General features: G+C 58.5%; 1 protein-coding gene across 1 annotated transcript in view; it reads left to right on the top strand.

The window, feature by feature from the left end:
- LOC112117716 (metal transporter CNNM4) overlaps nucleotides 1-16,031 on the top strand; it is a 51,262-nt gene that overhangs the window by 19,376 nt on the left and 15,855 nt on the right. The window contains exons 2-4 of the mRNA XM_024215758.2: nucleotides 12,798-12,941; nucleotides 13,531-13,668; nucleotides 15,623-15,792. Of these exons, the coding sequence (XP_024071526.2) occupies nucleotides 12,798-12,941; nucleotides 13,531-13,668; nucleotides 15,623-15,792 (452 nt within the window). The remainder of the gene's footprint in view (nucleotides 1-12,797; nucleotides 12,942-13,530; nucleotides 13,669-15,622; nucleotides 15,793-16,031) is intronic.

The raw sequence follows: 16,031 nt of genomic DNA, 5'->3' as shown, positions 1-16,031 counted from the left end.
TAGGCTGCAGGTTGCAGAAAAGGACAGGGAGCACCAGAGAATATTGCAACGAAAAACTGGAGATAAAGGAGAAGCGGGAAGAAAGAGAGAGCGAAAACACCAACTGGATCTGTTAGAGAACCAGAACCCACCAGCCCCAGTGATTCCCATCATGCCAAAAATCCGCTGTTGGGATCATTTTATGTCCTGCATACAATGAGGCAGACGATATTGCTGAATATCTGAGCACCGTTGAAAGGCTGTGTGCAGTGCATGCGATCCCTGACGCCATGAGAGTTCCTACCCTGATTGTAAAATTAACTGGTAAAGCTCGAAATGTAGTCAGTGGAATGCCTATTGAAGATGCTTTAGTCTAGTGTAAATTTAAAGATACTGTTTTGCGAAGTTTTCAGATTACCCCTGAAACCTATAGTGTTACATTTAGGAATCTGAAGAGGGCTATTGGAATGAGTAATGCGAAATATGTGAACAAAATGAAAGATTTGATGGGAAAGTGGACAAGGGGCAAAGGTGTTACACGCTTTGAGGGAATGTTGGATCTTGTGGCTCAAGAGCATTTCCTAGGCATGTGTAAGGCGGATGTGAAGTAGTGTCTATGGGACAAAGATGTAAAGTCTGTGGAGGAGATGGCGTCTCTTGCTGATGCCTTTGAACAGACCCAATCATCTCTTGAAAACAAACCACTGAAAGAGGTGTTTGAAGCTGGTGGGAAGGGGAGATCCCATTTTATTCCTAGCAAGAGGAAGGATGGCTGGAAGGCTGGGTACTCACCTCCCCAAAACCATTCCTCTAACCCTCATCCCAAATCTCCTGTAAAAGCAGAAGAGCCCTGGTGTTATTGGTGTAATTCCACTGATCACCTGAGGAATAAATGCCCTGTGCTAGGAGGAAGCAGGCAACCAATAGCTCATGTTAGTTCTGCTGTCCTCAACACAGAACCCCCCCAGGCAATTGAAACCTATCATATTGGTTCTGTGACGTAGCCTCTGCAGAACCAGATATGGAGCATGTTTTGGCTGTTCAAATTAAAGGCAGGGAATGCTTGGGGCAGAGGGATACAGGGGCCCAGATCTCTCTGGTTAAGCAGAGTGTGGTTCCAAAGGCCAGTCTGTTACCTGGCCAAATGGCAGAGATTGTGGGGGTGGGCGAAAGCAGATTCCTTGTACCACTAGCTGAAATCCATGTGGTGTGGGAAGGTTTGGAAAGTGTTTTGACTGTGGGGGAGATGGAACATCTCCTGGTCGACCTGCTCCTGGGTAATGATTTTTTCCGCGTAGCTCAGGTTAAAGTATTTGCCTGCAGCAGGAGGGAGTGTTATGCTGGGACCCCCGAGGGAAAGGGTACGGTCTCAGGAACTGCTGAGGAATGGGAGAGAGTCTCCTTGATTCTTCTGTAGCAGGGGGAAGCTACATGCTTCCAGGTGGGAGGGTGGTTGAGACCAACTCCTGCACTGCAGCTGGAGGCAACACCACATCGGGAAGGGATGGGGGTGTGATGCCGGCCAGGGAGAGAACTGTCCAGGTTGTTAGCTGCCAGCTGGTTGCAGCTGAACCAGAGTCAAACCCGGCTCTAGGGAGCAGAGAGAAATATGTCCCAGAGAAGAGCCCAGAGAAGGGACAGGGAATCTCAGAAACCACTGAGGTGGGTGTGGGTTCCTGTGACTCTGTAACACAGGGAAGCAGGGTGCTTTCAAGTAGGGGAGGGGCTGAGACTAGCTCCTTTCCAGCAGAAGGCAACATGCCCTCAGACGCAGGGGCAGGAGAGGGATTGTCAGGGATTAAGGAAACTGTCCCAGTTGTTAGCTGGCAGAGTTCTGAAGATGAACAAAAGATAACTACCTGAAAGGGGGTGCCAAAGAGGATGGATCTAGACTGTTCTCAGTGGTACCAGATGACAGAACAAGGGGTAATGGTCTCAAGTTGCAGTGGGGAAGGTTTAGGTTGGATAGTAGGAAAAACTTTTTCACTAGGAGGGTGGTGAAGCACTGGAATGGGTTACCTAGGGAGGTGGTGGAATCTCCTTTCTTAGAGGTTTTTAAGGCCCGGCTTGACAAAGCCCTGGCTGGGATGATTTAGTTGGGGATTGGTCCTGCTTTGAGCAGGGGGTTGGACTAGATGACCTCCTGAGGTCCCTTCCAACCCTGATATTCTATGATAAAACCCTTCCTAGGGAGCACTGAGGAATGTGTCTTGGAGGGGGGCCCAGAGGAGGAAACTGGGGAAGGAATAGTGGGGGTACAGGAATGTCTCTGCACTGGTCACTTAGGAGAGGATGCCCAGGACCGGATGGCTGGGTCAGCATCTGTGTACCCGGGCACTCAGCCCATAACCCAGGTTTTGAGAGAGAACTGTGTGACTGACTTCCTGGAGGGGAGCAGTCACACAGCTGACTTCTCGGGGACAGACAAAGGGGTGATGGAGGGTACCCCAGTCCAGGTCCCAGTTTTTCAGGATGCTATTTCTGAGAAGTTTTTGGAAAGTAACGGTGTCTCTTTACATCAAGATGTAGCTCCAACGCCTGTGACAGCAGAGGAGTTGAGACCAGAAAATTGCCAGGAGGTGGATTGTGAGAATGCAAATGACCCAATGGGCAGAGAGGGGGGTATTTTCCCCAGGCTGGTGAGACACAGGGAGCAGTTATAGGAGAGCTGCTGGGAAAGGGTGAAGCTGATCAAAGGGTAAACACACCTAGCACAGAGAGCACAGATCACAGCCCTCTAGGGGGCAGGGAAGGACCCAGATCTGGGAGGGGGAAACACCAGGTAACCCCAAAAAGGGAGCTGGATTTTCTGCACATGTACAGTCTTGAGGTTGGGAGACAGCTCCCCAAGGAGCCAGCCAATGTGCAGGGTCCCCCTGAACACCCATCTTGCCAGACTCTGAGGGACCAAATTTCCAGAAATGTGATTAAATTAAGAGTTCACACAGAGGGGAACACTGGAGGGAAGGAAAAGCCAGTGACTGATTACATGGGAGAGAGTCAAAGGACACCGTGGGTAATGAACAAACCAACCTCAAACCAGACTATCTGAACAGAGCGCGTGGTATCATAAAGATACTTGTAAACGCACATCTGTGATAAAATTTTTGGTATTAATGTTAAGTTTTGGTGATAAGAATTTTGACATGGATGTTAAACCTTATGGTAACGCTAGTTCTCAGTTAATACATGTAAACAGCTTTAAAGCTTATCACAGCAGAGAAACCATAAAAAACCTGGTTTGCTGTGTGGGAAAGGGGAAACCGAGGCACACTACCTCATGGCCTTGAGGGCTGGGTGCCAAGAGAACTATAACACAAACTGCCTTCGAGCTAGTCAGTGACTAACCCTATGGCAGTAAACTAAGGGGGGAGGTGTGACATTCTATACCTTGGGGAGTGTGCTGTAACCCCCATAGTCCTCATTTTCATATAATGGTGATCTCACATATAAAGTAGGCCTTGTAAGGTACCAGGGGAAAGGTTATGATCTGCTGAAAGTCATTTCTCTAGCCATACATGTGTATCATTGATGAATATGAAGTTGTGAGAATTGTGTAGTATGATGGTCACTGAAGCATGCTGTAAGTTGGGGAATCAGCCACTTATTAGCTCCCCAGAGGCAACAGCAAGGAAAGTAACCAACGCCCGGGCGGGGTGTGAAACAGCCCATCACCAGCCATTGTCCAGCAAGGGAGCTACAATGCGATGACTCACCTGCATGTGACCACACCAGGGGAATTGCTCAACCTTGCTGGGACTTTTGCAATGCCTCCCAGACATGCCTGGATTTCTATTCTACAAGCACATGGACTGAGGGTATAAAACAGACCCAGTGGACACGTACTGGGCCCTTCTCCTGCCCCCACCTTTGCTGCAAGCAACCAAGACACTGAGAAGAAGACAAGACTCCAACACAGGAGACTGGCCCAGGTTTAAGGAACAAACCTGTATGTTAAGGACTGCAACATCCAGTGGGGTGAGAAAAACTGCTTAGTCTAGATGTTGCCCAGTCTAATAGGGTTGAGAGTTTAGACTGCGAGCTTAGATTTTACTTCTTTTGGTAACTAACTCTGACTTTTTGCCTATCACTTTATAACAGGTAGCTTTTAAGTGATATAGTCAATACATTTGTTTAACTGTTCATATAAACTCACTGGTAAAGATAAAGTGTGGGGCAAATCTGCTCAGGTTTGACACAGGCTGGTGTCTGTCCACTTTCCATTGATGAAATGAGCAGGGCAAGACGGTATATTCCTGGGGTACAGTGCTGGGAGCTGGGGGAATTTGGCTCTGGTGCCTTTCTCTGGGTGATTCACGAGTGGCTCTTGGAGCATTCATGCAATCCAGCTGGGTGTGGGGTCTCCACATGCGGTTGTGCTGAGTGATCACAGCGCCTGGAGGTGTTTGCTGCTGGTCACTAGCCAGGCACTGTGAGAGACAGCCCAGGCTGGGGACAGTAGCGTAGCTAGCGAGGTTCAGGGGAAGCGGCCGCTTCCCCTGACCACATTCCCCAAAAGTGGCGCCTGCGGAACAGGGCCGCGGGCTTGCTCCCGGCGCTCTGGCGGAACGGGGCCACGGGCTGGTTCCCGCCGCTCCAGGTGGCCAGCGGAACGGTGCCGCGGGCTCCCGGCGCTCCGGCCGGTGCAGCAGGGCCGCGGGCTCCTGGCGCTCCGGCCGGGACTCCGGCCCTGAGAGCGTGGCCGGGGGGTCTCGGTGCCTCGGACAGCACTCCGGATGGGGAAGCGGGGTGGCCCTGCGCATGCGCCGCTCCGTCTTTCGGCGGCATTTCGGCGCATGCGCAGGGCTGCCGAAATGCCACCGAAGGACCGGCACCTTTTTTCTCCACCGCTCCTCCTCGGCTTCAACCCTGGCTACGCCACTGGCTGGGGAGAGTTCAGGGGGCACAGCGGTCCCACAGTCCCAGGCTGCACCCCAGGGATCCCGTTCTAGTAGCCAAGTTACAGAATTCTCAGGTCGCCTGCCCAGATGATCGAGCCAAGGTTTGCCATGCGAGGCTGTGACACCTAAACCCCAAAATACAACAAATTCCTGCAGAGCTGGAGTTTCGCCAGTGCTGGAGGGCCATGTGCCGCTTTGACCGAAGGTGCAGCTGGTGGTAAAATCTGTAGTTTACGAGCCAACTCAAAGCTTCTTCCTTCTTCTTTGCCGAAGAAGCTGTCGGTTCTCCTGCCCACAAAACCTTTGCGATTCCCAGGCTGAACTGTCTGAAATGCTCCCGGTTCCTCACAGTGACAATCACAGACAGTGCTTAGCGAGGCTCCAGCCCCAGCTCTCTTCAGCGAGTTAGTGATTCGGCGTAATTTCTAGACAGTGGGGACTGGACTGCGGGTGAGGGACCAAGGCAAGGTGTGTCACCTCAGGGCTGCAGTGCCAGCATTTGGCTTTGTATTCTCGTCTGGATCCCGCAGTGGTCTGCCCAGCAGGACGCTCCAGGGCAGGCAGGAGGCTGCTTGTCAGTGCCAGGAAGTTGGTTGTGCCCAGCAGGGGGCGCTCTCGCTGGCCAGGCAGTGCGATGTGTCGACCAACACTGGGTGTCTGCACGGGTTCGTCTGGGCGCGCAGCTGGGTTCCTCGTCTCAGCAAAGCTGCTGTGGCCAATCAGGATGTGAGCCGTGAGTCTGGCCACGGTTCGAAATGTCCAGCCTGGCTAGGAGCTGTGTCCAGACAGGAAACGAGGCATCTCCTCTGTGGCCTCTTGCAACTTTGTCTGGAAAATGCCAGTCTTTCTATGAGACGCCTTGTGCAAGATGGCTTGGAGCATGCTCTGAACACCTGCTGGCTCAGCCCCGGGCAGCAGCCAACTTCCACAAGGTCCTTTCCATGGCCCGTCTACGGAGAGGTCCTCTGGCCAGCTCTGGGCTGTGCTCCTTCCATCAGCGTTTCTCTGGTGCAGATGTGGCCACAGAGACATTAGAACAGGGGCTTTATAGCAAGTCTCCTCGCACTCAGGGACGGCTCTGACCTTGCTGGGTAGCGTCATCCAGCAGCCTTCTGTGGTCATTGACTCATCCCTTGGAGCGAACAACTCATCTATCCTCCATCCCTACAAACCAGCTCTGCACCCCGCTGGGCCAGGCCGTGAGCAGCCCTAGGTGTCTGTGAGAAACCGAGGAAGATCACTTTTCTCTAGTGATAAACGAGGCCTCGGGCCAGTGGTTCTTAAACTGTGGGTCGGGACCCCAAAGTGGGTCGTGATCCCATTTGAATGGGGTCACCAGGGCTGGTGTTAGATTTGCTGGGGCCCAGGGCTGAAGCTGAAGCCCGAAGGTGTTGGGACTCAGGTTACAGGGCTCCACCCTGGGGCTTTGGTTCCCCCCGGCCTGGCTTTGGTCCCCGCTCCTGGGGTCGGGCAGCAATGGTTGTTGTCAGAAGGGGGTCGTGGTGCAGTGAAGTTTGAGAACCCCACGGGGCCGTAGGCGATTGTATCAAATGGTGTCACTTGAGCTACTGTTGCTCTCGGCTCTAGGCAGAGAGCTTAGAAAGTAGAAGGAAAAGGCAAAGGAGGAAGTTCCTCCCCATTGGAGTGAGGGTTTGCGTTTGCCTGGCTGCTGCCGGGACCCAGCCTCTGTCCCTTCCTGGGCTGCTGTTTGACCCAGGCCTGAGTTTGGGAGGAGTCTGGCCTGGGCTGAGGTGTCTGTGACCCCATTGTTGTTAATAGGCTCCCCATCACTGCGTGCTCTGTACCGCTTGGGCTGCTGGCTGGCCTGGCCTAGCCCTCCAGCAAAGGAGTTAATGTCTCAGGGAACAGCAGGCCGGGAGCAAGCCATGCTCCACCGGCCTTGGCAGTGATGGGGCCGGGGCTGGCAGCTCAGGGGGGTGAGGCCATTAGAACGGGGTGGTTTGGTGCTCCGAGGATGGGCATCACCCCTGGATGTAGAGGGGAGCCACTGACCCAGGGGGCCCCGGAGAACTCTGGCTCCTCCAGCGCTGAAATACAAAGGGACCCCCCCAGGCCCCGCGCCCCGTCGTACCATTCCAGCTGGACAGCTACAGCCCTTTGTTGCTCTCCCATCTGCCCCCTCTTGGAAGCTGGCTGCTCTCTGCACCTCGGCCCAGGCCCTGGCGTGCCCCTCTCTGAAGAGGCACACCCGCATCTCACCCCAAGGCCCCTGCTCCTTGCATCCTTCCTGGCCACGGGCGGCTCTACCCTGCTGCGGGCTCAGTGCCCGCCCATCTCAGAGGAGCATTAAGGACGGGGGAGGGGAGGCAGGGTTATGGGTGCTCTGGGGGGTGGAATTCCACCAGGAACGGATTTGGCCCAGGGCCTGCCTGTGGAGGGCAGAGCCGTGTCTGGGGTGGGGGCAGTCGGGGGCTAAGGACGCTAGATCTGAATGTGGCTGTGGGCTGGCTGAGCTGAGCCACGCTAGGATCCGCTGAGTGTGAACACTGTGCATTGTGGGGGTATCTAGGGGAACCCAAGGGGGCGGCAGGATGGAGGTTCCAATGGACAGGGAACTGGGCTGAGACTCAGGAGATCCAGGTTCAAGTCTCGACTCTCCCGCTGGCTCCCTGCGTGTGCTCAGCCGAGTTGCTGGCTCTGCCGCCTTCCTCGGCTCCATGTCCCTGGGGATGTGTCCTGCGGGGTGTGAGGCTGTAACCCAGCAGGGAGTGGGAGGCTCAGACCCCCAGGGAGGGGCCAGTGCACATCCTGCAGGTGCAGAGAGCTCGGCAGGTGGTGGGGACACACTGAGTGGAGGAGCATTGGGGCAGCGTTGCCTGGCAGGGGAGCCACCCAGCTGATGGGGACGCGGAGGTGGGGCAAGGCTGTTTAGTCAAGTCCAGAAGGGACCATTGTGATCATCTCGTCTGACCCTCCCCTCCCCCCCGTAGAGCACAGGCCAGAGACCTACCCACAGTCATTCCTAGCGCAGATCTGTTAGACAAACAGCCCATCTGTATTTACAGTTACATTTAGCCATATTAATACACGTCTTGTTTGCTAGCACCCAGCTCCCCAAGTGAGCGATCACTCTGGATCAGTGCCTGTCCTCGTCCTTATTTACCTCTCCCGCAACTTTCGTGTTTCTTCTGGCATGACTTTGTTTTCTTCCAGGTTATTGATAAAAATGCTAAATAGCATAGGGCCAAGAACCGATCTCTGCAAGGCCCCATTGGACACAGATTTGCTCAATGAGGAGTCCCTATTTACATTTTGAGACCTCTCAGTTAGCCAGATTTTAATCCATTTCCTGTGTGCCCTGTTCATTTTATATCCTTCTAGCTTTTTTAATCAAAATGTCATAAAGTACCAGGTCAAACACCTTACATGACATCAGCTCTATTACCTTTATCAACCAGACTTGTAATCTCATCCCAAGGCATATCAGCTTAGTTTGGCAGGATCTGTTTTCTGCAAACCCATGTTGATGGCATTGATTATTATTCATACTACCCTCCTTTAGTTCTTTATTAAGCGAGTCCCATATCAGCTGCTCTATCTTGCCTGGGATCAATATCAGATTGACAGGCCTGTAATTACTCAGGTCATCTCGATGACACTTTTTGAATAATGGCACAACATTAGCTTTCTTCTAGTCTTCTGGAACTTCCCTGTTGTTCCAATACTTATTGAAAAGCAACATTAATGTTCTAATGAGCTCCTCAGCCAGCTCTTTTAAAACTCTTGGATGCAAGTTATTTGGACCTGCCGATTTAAAAATATCGAACTTTAGTAGCTTCTGTTTAACATCATCCGAAGATACTAGTGAAATGGAAAGAGTTTTATCACACGCTATAACTGCATCATCTGTTTTTTCAAAATACAGAAAAGAAATATTTATTGAACACTTCTGCCTTTTCTGCATTATTGTAATGGCAGCAGGACCCCTCTCTTCCCAGACAGTTCCTGGCGCTGGCCCAAGCCCTCGGCGTTACACCACGGACTGTTTACTCAGGGATTTCCTTCTCTCCTGGAGCCATAATCCTGGCTTTACGAGGCACAGACAAGGGGTGGCAGGGAGGGGTGCAGTGCCCTGGCTGGGGTGCTAATGGCAGCAGCTCCTGCACTCTGTCCTTGGAGGGGTGGGCAGGGGGGCCCTGGGCTGGCTTCTGGCATGGGCCGTGCAAATGCTGTTCACTGCCTCTCTGCGCTCCCCTGACGCTTCCGCGCTGGGTGGCCCCAGGTTGTGCCAAGCAGCTTCCTCCCGCCCCCATACACCATTCTTTCCTTCCCCGCCCAGCCCTGCGCCTCCCCTTCCCAGCAGGTGCTGCGGCTGGCCCTTGAGCAGAGGGAGCCCCCCACCCCCATCCCTGTCCGTAACAGGGAAGGGAAAGGTGAACGGGCTCCTTCCTTTCTGGCTTCTCTGCTCCCTGCTGTTCTTGGGCTGCTAACACCAGCATCCTGCTCAGCTCCCAGGCTGGGCCCTGCCGTTCCACCTCCCTCAATTCTCCTGTGGCCCAGCTGCCTCGGCTCTTCCCAGAGGTGGCTGCACGTCAGTGGTGGATGGTGGAGGCAGCTCAGATTTCCCAGGGATTCGGGGCTCCTCTTTGCCCCGCCTGTGCTGGAAGCCAGGCTAGGTCCAGAGCAGCGTGTCCCCAGTGGGCTGACGGGGGCCCGTAGCAAGTGCTGACCGTGTGTGTGCGAGGGAGGGGGAGCAGCCAGCCTACGTGTAGCCTGGGCTAATGTCATTTCTGTGGCGGGGGGCATAATGCCCATCGTCATGTTCAGTTACAGCCTCAGCCCAGGAGGCGCTGCTCAGATTTTGACTTTGGTTTCTCTCCCCGCGGGGAGGCTGGGGGGCAGGCGCTACCCTGCACGCCCAGACACAGGCTCCAAATCCCCTTGCCAGTGCAGGGAGCCAGGCGGAGGCTGGCAGGGAAGGGAAACGCCCCCATACACACACTCCCTGGGCCTGCACGTCCCAGGAGGAGTCCTCAGTGCTGGATAAGACCCGCCCCATGCCCCGCCGGCGGGATGAACCTGCAGGTCGCTTTGCCTTGGCCTGTGGCTGAGTCCGCCCCGGCTGCTCCCCGCAGGATCTGCAGGCCGAGGGGAAAAACCGGTTCTCCCCGCTGCGAAAGGCATTGACGCCAGTCTCTGGCCTCATGTTTCAGGCTGGGCAGCGAGGCTGCGGGCAGTGGGGAGGGCGTGGATGGACAGTGCATTAGTGCCCACAGTGTGCCGGGCTCCGGGAGGTGAGAGGGTCTCTCTTTCCTTGTCCCATGTGCCCCCCATATGGATGCAGATTGTGGGAGGGCCAGATGGTGGCTTAAAGGGCCTGCCCGTCCAGTGCCATGGGGCCTTTGAGCGGGCAGCCCTGGGCACATGGTCGCGGGTGAGGGCGCAGGATCCTGGGTGAGGAGGGGGGAGCAGCTGGGAACAGGCAGTGTGGGGGGTCCATAAGGCATGTTTCCCAGTGCCTGGCTAGCACATGACCCTGTGCCCGCCGGGCGGTGCCCGCTGGCCTGAGATCAGGGCAAGCAGCGGCTGCCCAGCGTTCACGTTCCCTGCAGCTGGCACGTCTCCCCCTCCTCCGACAGCACCAGCTGCAGCCAGTCCCGCGTCCCCTGCCTGGGGGCAGGTGTGGGCACCCTTGTCCCGTCCAGGGCACTGGGATATCAGCTAGTCAGGGAACGGGCATAGGTGGCCCGTGTGCCACTCAGGGGTGCTGAGCTGGCCGAGCAGGTATCCACGTGGGCGATCCAGCCCCAAGACCCCCAGGGCTGCCCCCCCCCCCGAATGTCCCAGCTGGGGGAGGGGGTGTGACGCTGCAGGAACGGCAGCGCTTTATTTCAACTTTATGCAGGGAGAAAATGTTATACGGGGGGGCAGGACTCCTGGATGCTATCGCCCAGTTCTAGCCCTGGCTCTGGGAGGGGAGTGGGGTCTAGTGGTTAGACGCGGGGAGGGGGAGGTTGAGAGGCAGGACTCCTGGGTTAATCACAGAATATCAATCATAGAATATCAGGGTTGGAAGGGACCTCAGGAGGTCATCTAGTCCAACCCCCTGCTCAGAGCAGGACCAACACCAACTAAATCATCCCAGTCAGGGCTTTGTCAAGCCTGACCTTAAAAACCTCTAAGGAAGGAGATTCCACCACCTCCCTAGGGAACCCATTCCAGTGCTTCACCACCCTCCGAGTGAAAACTTTTTTCCTAATATCCAACCTAGACCTCCCCCACTGCAACTTGAGACCATTGCTCCTTGTTCCATCATCTGGTACCACTGAGAACAGTCTAGATCCATCCTCTTTGGAACCCCCCTTCCAGTAGTTGAAAGCAGCTATCAAATCCCCCATCATTCTTCTCTTCTGCAGACTAAACAATCCCAGTTCCCTCAGCCTCTCCTCATAAGTCATGTGCTCCAGCCCCCTAATCATTTTTGTTGCCCTCCGCTGGACTCTTTCCAATTTTCCCACATCCTGGTGTGGGGTCCAAAACTGGACACAGTACTCCAGAGGAGGTCTCACCATTGTCAAATAGAGGGGAATGATCACATCCCTCGACCTGCTGGCGATGCCCCTACTTATACAACCCAAAATGCCGTTAGCCTTCTTGGCAACAAGGGCACACTGTTGACTCATATCCAGCTTCTCGTCCATTGTAACCCCTAGGTCCTTTTCTGCAGAACTGCTTCCTAGCCATTCATTCCCTAGTCTGTAGCCGTGCATGGGATTGTGAGTGGGTGGGGGGAGATGGGGTGTGAGTGGGGTCGGAGATGGAGCATGGGTGTGAGAGGGATTGTGAGGGGGCTGGGGGAGATGGGGCGTGGGTGTGAGTGCGGGGGTGAGGGGGAGATGAGGCACAGGGGTGAGTGGGGGTGAGAGGGATTGTCACGGGGGTGGGGAAGAGGGATTGTGAGGGGGAGAGGGGTGTGTGTGTGGGAGACAAGGCATGGGGTGAGTGGGGGTTGAGGGATTGTGAGGGGGCTGGGAGAGATGTGGCGAGGGGTTGAGTGGGGGGTGGGGGCAGATGGGGTGGAGGGGTGAGTGGGGGGGTGAGAGGGATTGTCACGGGGGTGGGGGAGAGGGCGCGGGCGTGGTGAGTCTGGGTCTGACGCTGGCTCGGGGAGCGTGGGGTTCTCGGGTCCAGACGAACTCGCCGGCTCTGTCTCCGTTGGCTGCCCAGGGGTGTCCCCCCCGGTGGTGGGGGGCCAATGCCCTGTGTAGTGCGGGGGCCAGAGCTGAGAGAGTTCATGTTGATGTCCCAGTGTTAGCCAGGGTGAGACAGCCGTGGGGCCGGACTTCCGGGGAGGGGGGCAGATGCTGCCCCCGCCCCGCCCCACCCCACCTGCTCTACCTGCGGAGGCCTTCGGGGCGTGGGAGCCCGCGCTCCAAGGTGGGTCAGAGCTCCTGCAGGGCTGGCGGGCAGCCGGGGCACGGCCCTGGCCCGGATCCGGCCCTCGGGCAGGGCTGAGAGCACGGGGTGGGAGCATTGACCCAACAAGCCGGGGCCTTGCCGCTGGCATGGCCGGTGCCTGCTGGAGCCCAGGGGGTTGCGCCAGGATCAGGTGCCGCTGGGATTTGTGCATCTGGATCAGCCCATCTGATCCATCTTGTCCCTACGCAGCCGCAGGCTTCCCCGGGGCTCCCGCGGCGCGGCTGGCTGCTGTGCCGTGCCATTCGCAGGCTCCGGCCAACTGGCTCCGGGCCTGGCCCGGCGGGGCCTAGATCTGGTGCTTTTGTTGCTCACATGGTGCTCTGGGGGTGGAACAGCAGCGTGGGGGCCAGGCCGGCACTCGCCCGTCCGCTGCAGCCAAGCCCAGCGTGTGCCGAGCGACCCAGAGCAGGCTGGCCGGGGCACGTCACTCCCCTGCACTCGGCCCACAGCCCAGGGTGACGGTGTCTGTGCCCCCAGGCAAATCGCATCTGGCCATCGTGCAGAAGGTGAACAGCGAGGGAGAGGGCGACCCCTTCTACGAGGTGCTGGGGCTGGTGACACTGGAGGACGTCATCGAGGAGATCATCAAGTCGGAGATCCTGGACGAGTCGGACATGTACAGTTAGGTGCCCCCCCCCCCCCCCCGGTTTCCCCCCCCCCCCCCCACTGTCCCTTCCCCCGCGGGCGCAGAGCTGCTGGCCTGGCCCCCTCCCCCGCTGCCCCCCATCCGGGTGCAGCACCACTGGCCTGGCCCATCCCTCCCTGCTCATGTCCCCCCTCCCCCCGATGACGTGCCGCTGACCTGGCCCCCTCCCCCGCAGGTGTCCTCCCCCCCAGGTGCAGAGCTGCTGCCTTGGCGCCCTCCCACTCTGGTCGCCCCCCCGCCCCCGGGTGCAGCGCCGCTGGCCTGGCCCTGGCCCCCTCCCACTCCACCGCAGGGCCGGCCTGAGGAAAATGGGCGCCCGAGCTGCAGGTGTCGTGCTGGGGGGGGTGGAGAGGGGGCGTGTTGAGCACCCAGCTCTCGCCTCGCAGCCCCCGTTATCCCCTCCCCCACCTCCCGGGGTGGGCACGGCCCTTCTGCAGCCTCTTGGCCCCAGCGCCCCCGGCCCTGGCTGAGGCAGCGGGCGCTGGTTGGGCGGGGAGAGCCCAGGGGCACGTGCCCTGGGGGGTAGCTGGGACCTGTCCCCCTTGACACCTCCTCTTCCCCCAGCTGACAACCGCACCCGGAAGCGTGTGGCCAACCAGAGGAACAAGAGGGATTTCTCCGCCTTCAAGGACTCCGACAGCGAGCTCAAGGTGAAGGTCTCGCCCCAGCTGCTCCTGGCCGCGCACCGCTTCCTCGCCACGGGTGAGTCTCCGCCGGGGGGGGACCAGGGGGGTCAGGGGAGGGGGGGTTGGGGAGGGCGATGGGGTCACAAGAGGGGGAGGGGTGGGCTGCATTGGTCATGGGAAGGCAAGGGGGTCGGGGATGGGTGTCAGGAAGGGCAAGGGGTCTTGCGGGAGGACAAGGGTGTCAGGTTGACGGGGTGATCCAAGCCCTGGCTGGCAGAAGGGGGCGCTGGGGGAGCAGGAGTTGAGAGCGGGTGGCTGGGGCAGATCCGGGCCGCAGGTGGAGGCGCGGTCCTGGGCTCGCTGCTGGTGCTCTGCATGTCTGGCAGCCCCCAGTTCCCGGTGCCCGTCCAGTGCCAGAGGTGAGGGGCCTAGTCTCCCGGCATTGCCCTGAGACGCTCCTGGAGGTGGCGGCGCCAGGCCCCCAGCCGTGTCGCAGTGCAGCACAGTGAGGGCTACGGGTGGGGTTGTGGGGGGAAGCCCAGGGCACCCGCTGGCTCCTGGTGCCCGGGGATCCACCGACGGCCCCTCCAGGGCGTGCTCCATTGGGGCTGTTGGGTGCGCCCGGCGTGGCTGGGCTGGACCGAGTCTGTCACATGCACCAGCCTGTAGATCCCCTTAGCGGGGATAGGACGTGTCAGCCCCCTACACGCCCCTTCTGTTCATGTCTTTGCACACACGTGCCCTGTGCCAGCTAAGCAGCAGACACTGGTACAGTCCCCCAGGGGGATGGAGACGCCCACCTGCATGCAGCCCAGCTGAGCGCGCACACACACCCACACCCCCCATGGGGCTCAGTTTGCCATCTCCCGGCGTGTAAAACCTACGACTGTGATCCCTGCCCAACGGGATTGTAGAAGCGAAGCCGGCTGTAAGGAAGGGTCCCGTCAACTGTCTCATTCCAAAATCCCCGGGTTTGTGTCTCGTTAGCAGCCCCTCGTTATCCCGTCTCTTCAGCGTTGGGCTCCCCAGCAGGGGGCTAGGCCCTGGCTCGGTTTCTTGCGGTCGAACCAAGGAGCAGCCTGGGGGTGGCAGCTGAGCCCGGGGTAAGGGGGGCGCGGGCTGGACTCATGCCCACAGTCCCAGGAGGCGACATGCCCTGGCAGTGTGGGACACGGTGCCCGCCCGGCCACGGGGAGAGACGCGATCCCCGCCTGGTCTGTAATTACCCTCTCCGTAGGCAAACGGCAGCCGGGTTTGGAAACAAATCCGCTGCAGCCCAGGGATTAACTCTCCTCCCCGCCCCCGAGAGACAGAGCAGTGTATGGAGGGGGAAACCGAGGCACGATGCCCTACCCAAGGGGATCCAGTAAGGTAGTGTCAGAGCCAGGTCTCCAACGCCCAGCCCTGGCCCTAACCACTAGGCCCCTCTTCCTTGTGCGGTCGGGGGTCCCAGCTGCCAGCTGGCCCGTCTCGTCACCGCGTTGTGGTTCTAAGCTGTGGTTGGGAGTCACGACTCCTGGGCTCTGTGCCCGGCTCTGCCACCGACTTTGGGCAAGTCACCTCTGGACAATGGGCCACAGTACAGCCGCGGTGCCAGGCGAGGGGGCAAAAGAGCGGGCTCCCCCTGCCAGGCATCCCGCTGGCAGTGGGGCGGGAGCCCCGTGCCCGGGCGTGGCAGGGAGGCTGTCCATGGGGGTTGGTTAGCTGGCGCAGGGCCTTTCCATCCCGGGGAGCCAGCGGAACCCACTGGGCCCGCCCGTGGCTCCTTTCCCCCCACCTGGTGCTCGTCCCATGGGGCATGGCTCATGCGTGCCAAGGCTGCCAGCGTTCCCCTCCCTCTTCCTGGCCAGGCGCTCCACACCAGAGGAGGCTGCGTGGAGCTAGCTTGGGATCGGATGCAAGGGGCTTGGCTCAGTCCTCTGGGGGCACCTGGTTCTGTAGAAGCTCCTGGGGCAGGGGGTTTGTGCCAGGACTGGGGGCAAGGACGTGGCCCCCAGGGGGCATCTGACCCATCCGCCCTCCCCCCCCAGAGGTGACGCTCTTCATGCCGACCCTCATCTCGGAGAAGATCCTGCTGCGGCTTCTCAGACACCCCGACGTCATCCACGAGCTCAAGTTCGACGAGGAGAACAAGAAATCGCCCCGGCACTTCCTGTACCACAGGAACAAGCCGGCTGACTACTTCATCCTCATCCTGCAGGTGTGCCGGGCGGGTCGGGGCCGCGGGGGGCAGGGCATTCGGGGGACCCCAGCATGTCCACCTGCCGCAGGGGGGGCGGCTGGGTGCAGCCCATGGGAGAGGAGGGGGGCTGGGCAGCTTTGGGGGAGTGGGGAGCAGTGGGGGGGCTGGGTGGCTGCAGGGGACTGTGGGGTGGGCTGGGTGCAGCCCGTGGAAGAGGAGGGGTGCAGCCTGTGGTGGGGGCGGCTGTGGAGGGTAGT

This window comes from Terrapene carolina, unplaced genomic scaffold, assembly GCF_002925995.2.
Source record: "Terrapene carolina triunguis isolate 2854851 unplaced genomic scaffold, T_m_triunguis-2.0 Scaffold49, whole genome shotgun sequence".
Classification (NCBI taxonomy): domain Eukaryota; kingdom Metazoa; phylum Chordata; order Testudines; family Emydidae; genus Terrapene; species Terrapene triunguis.
This window is presented reverse-complemented; position numbering and strand designations above follow the sequence as displayed.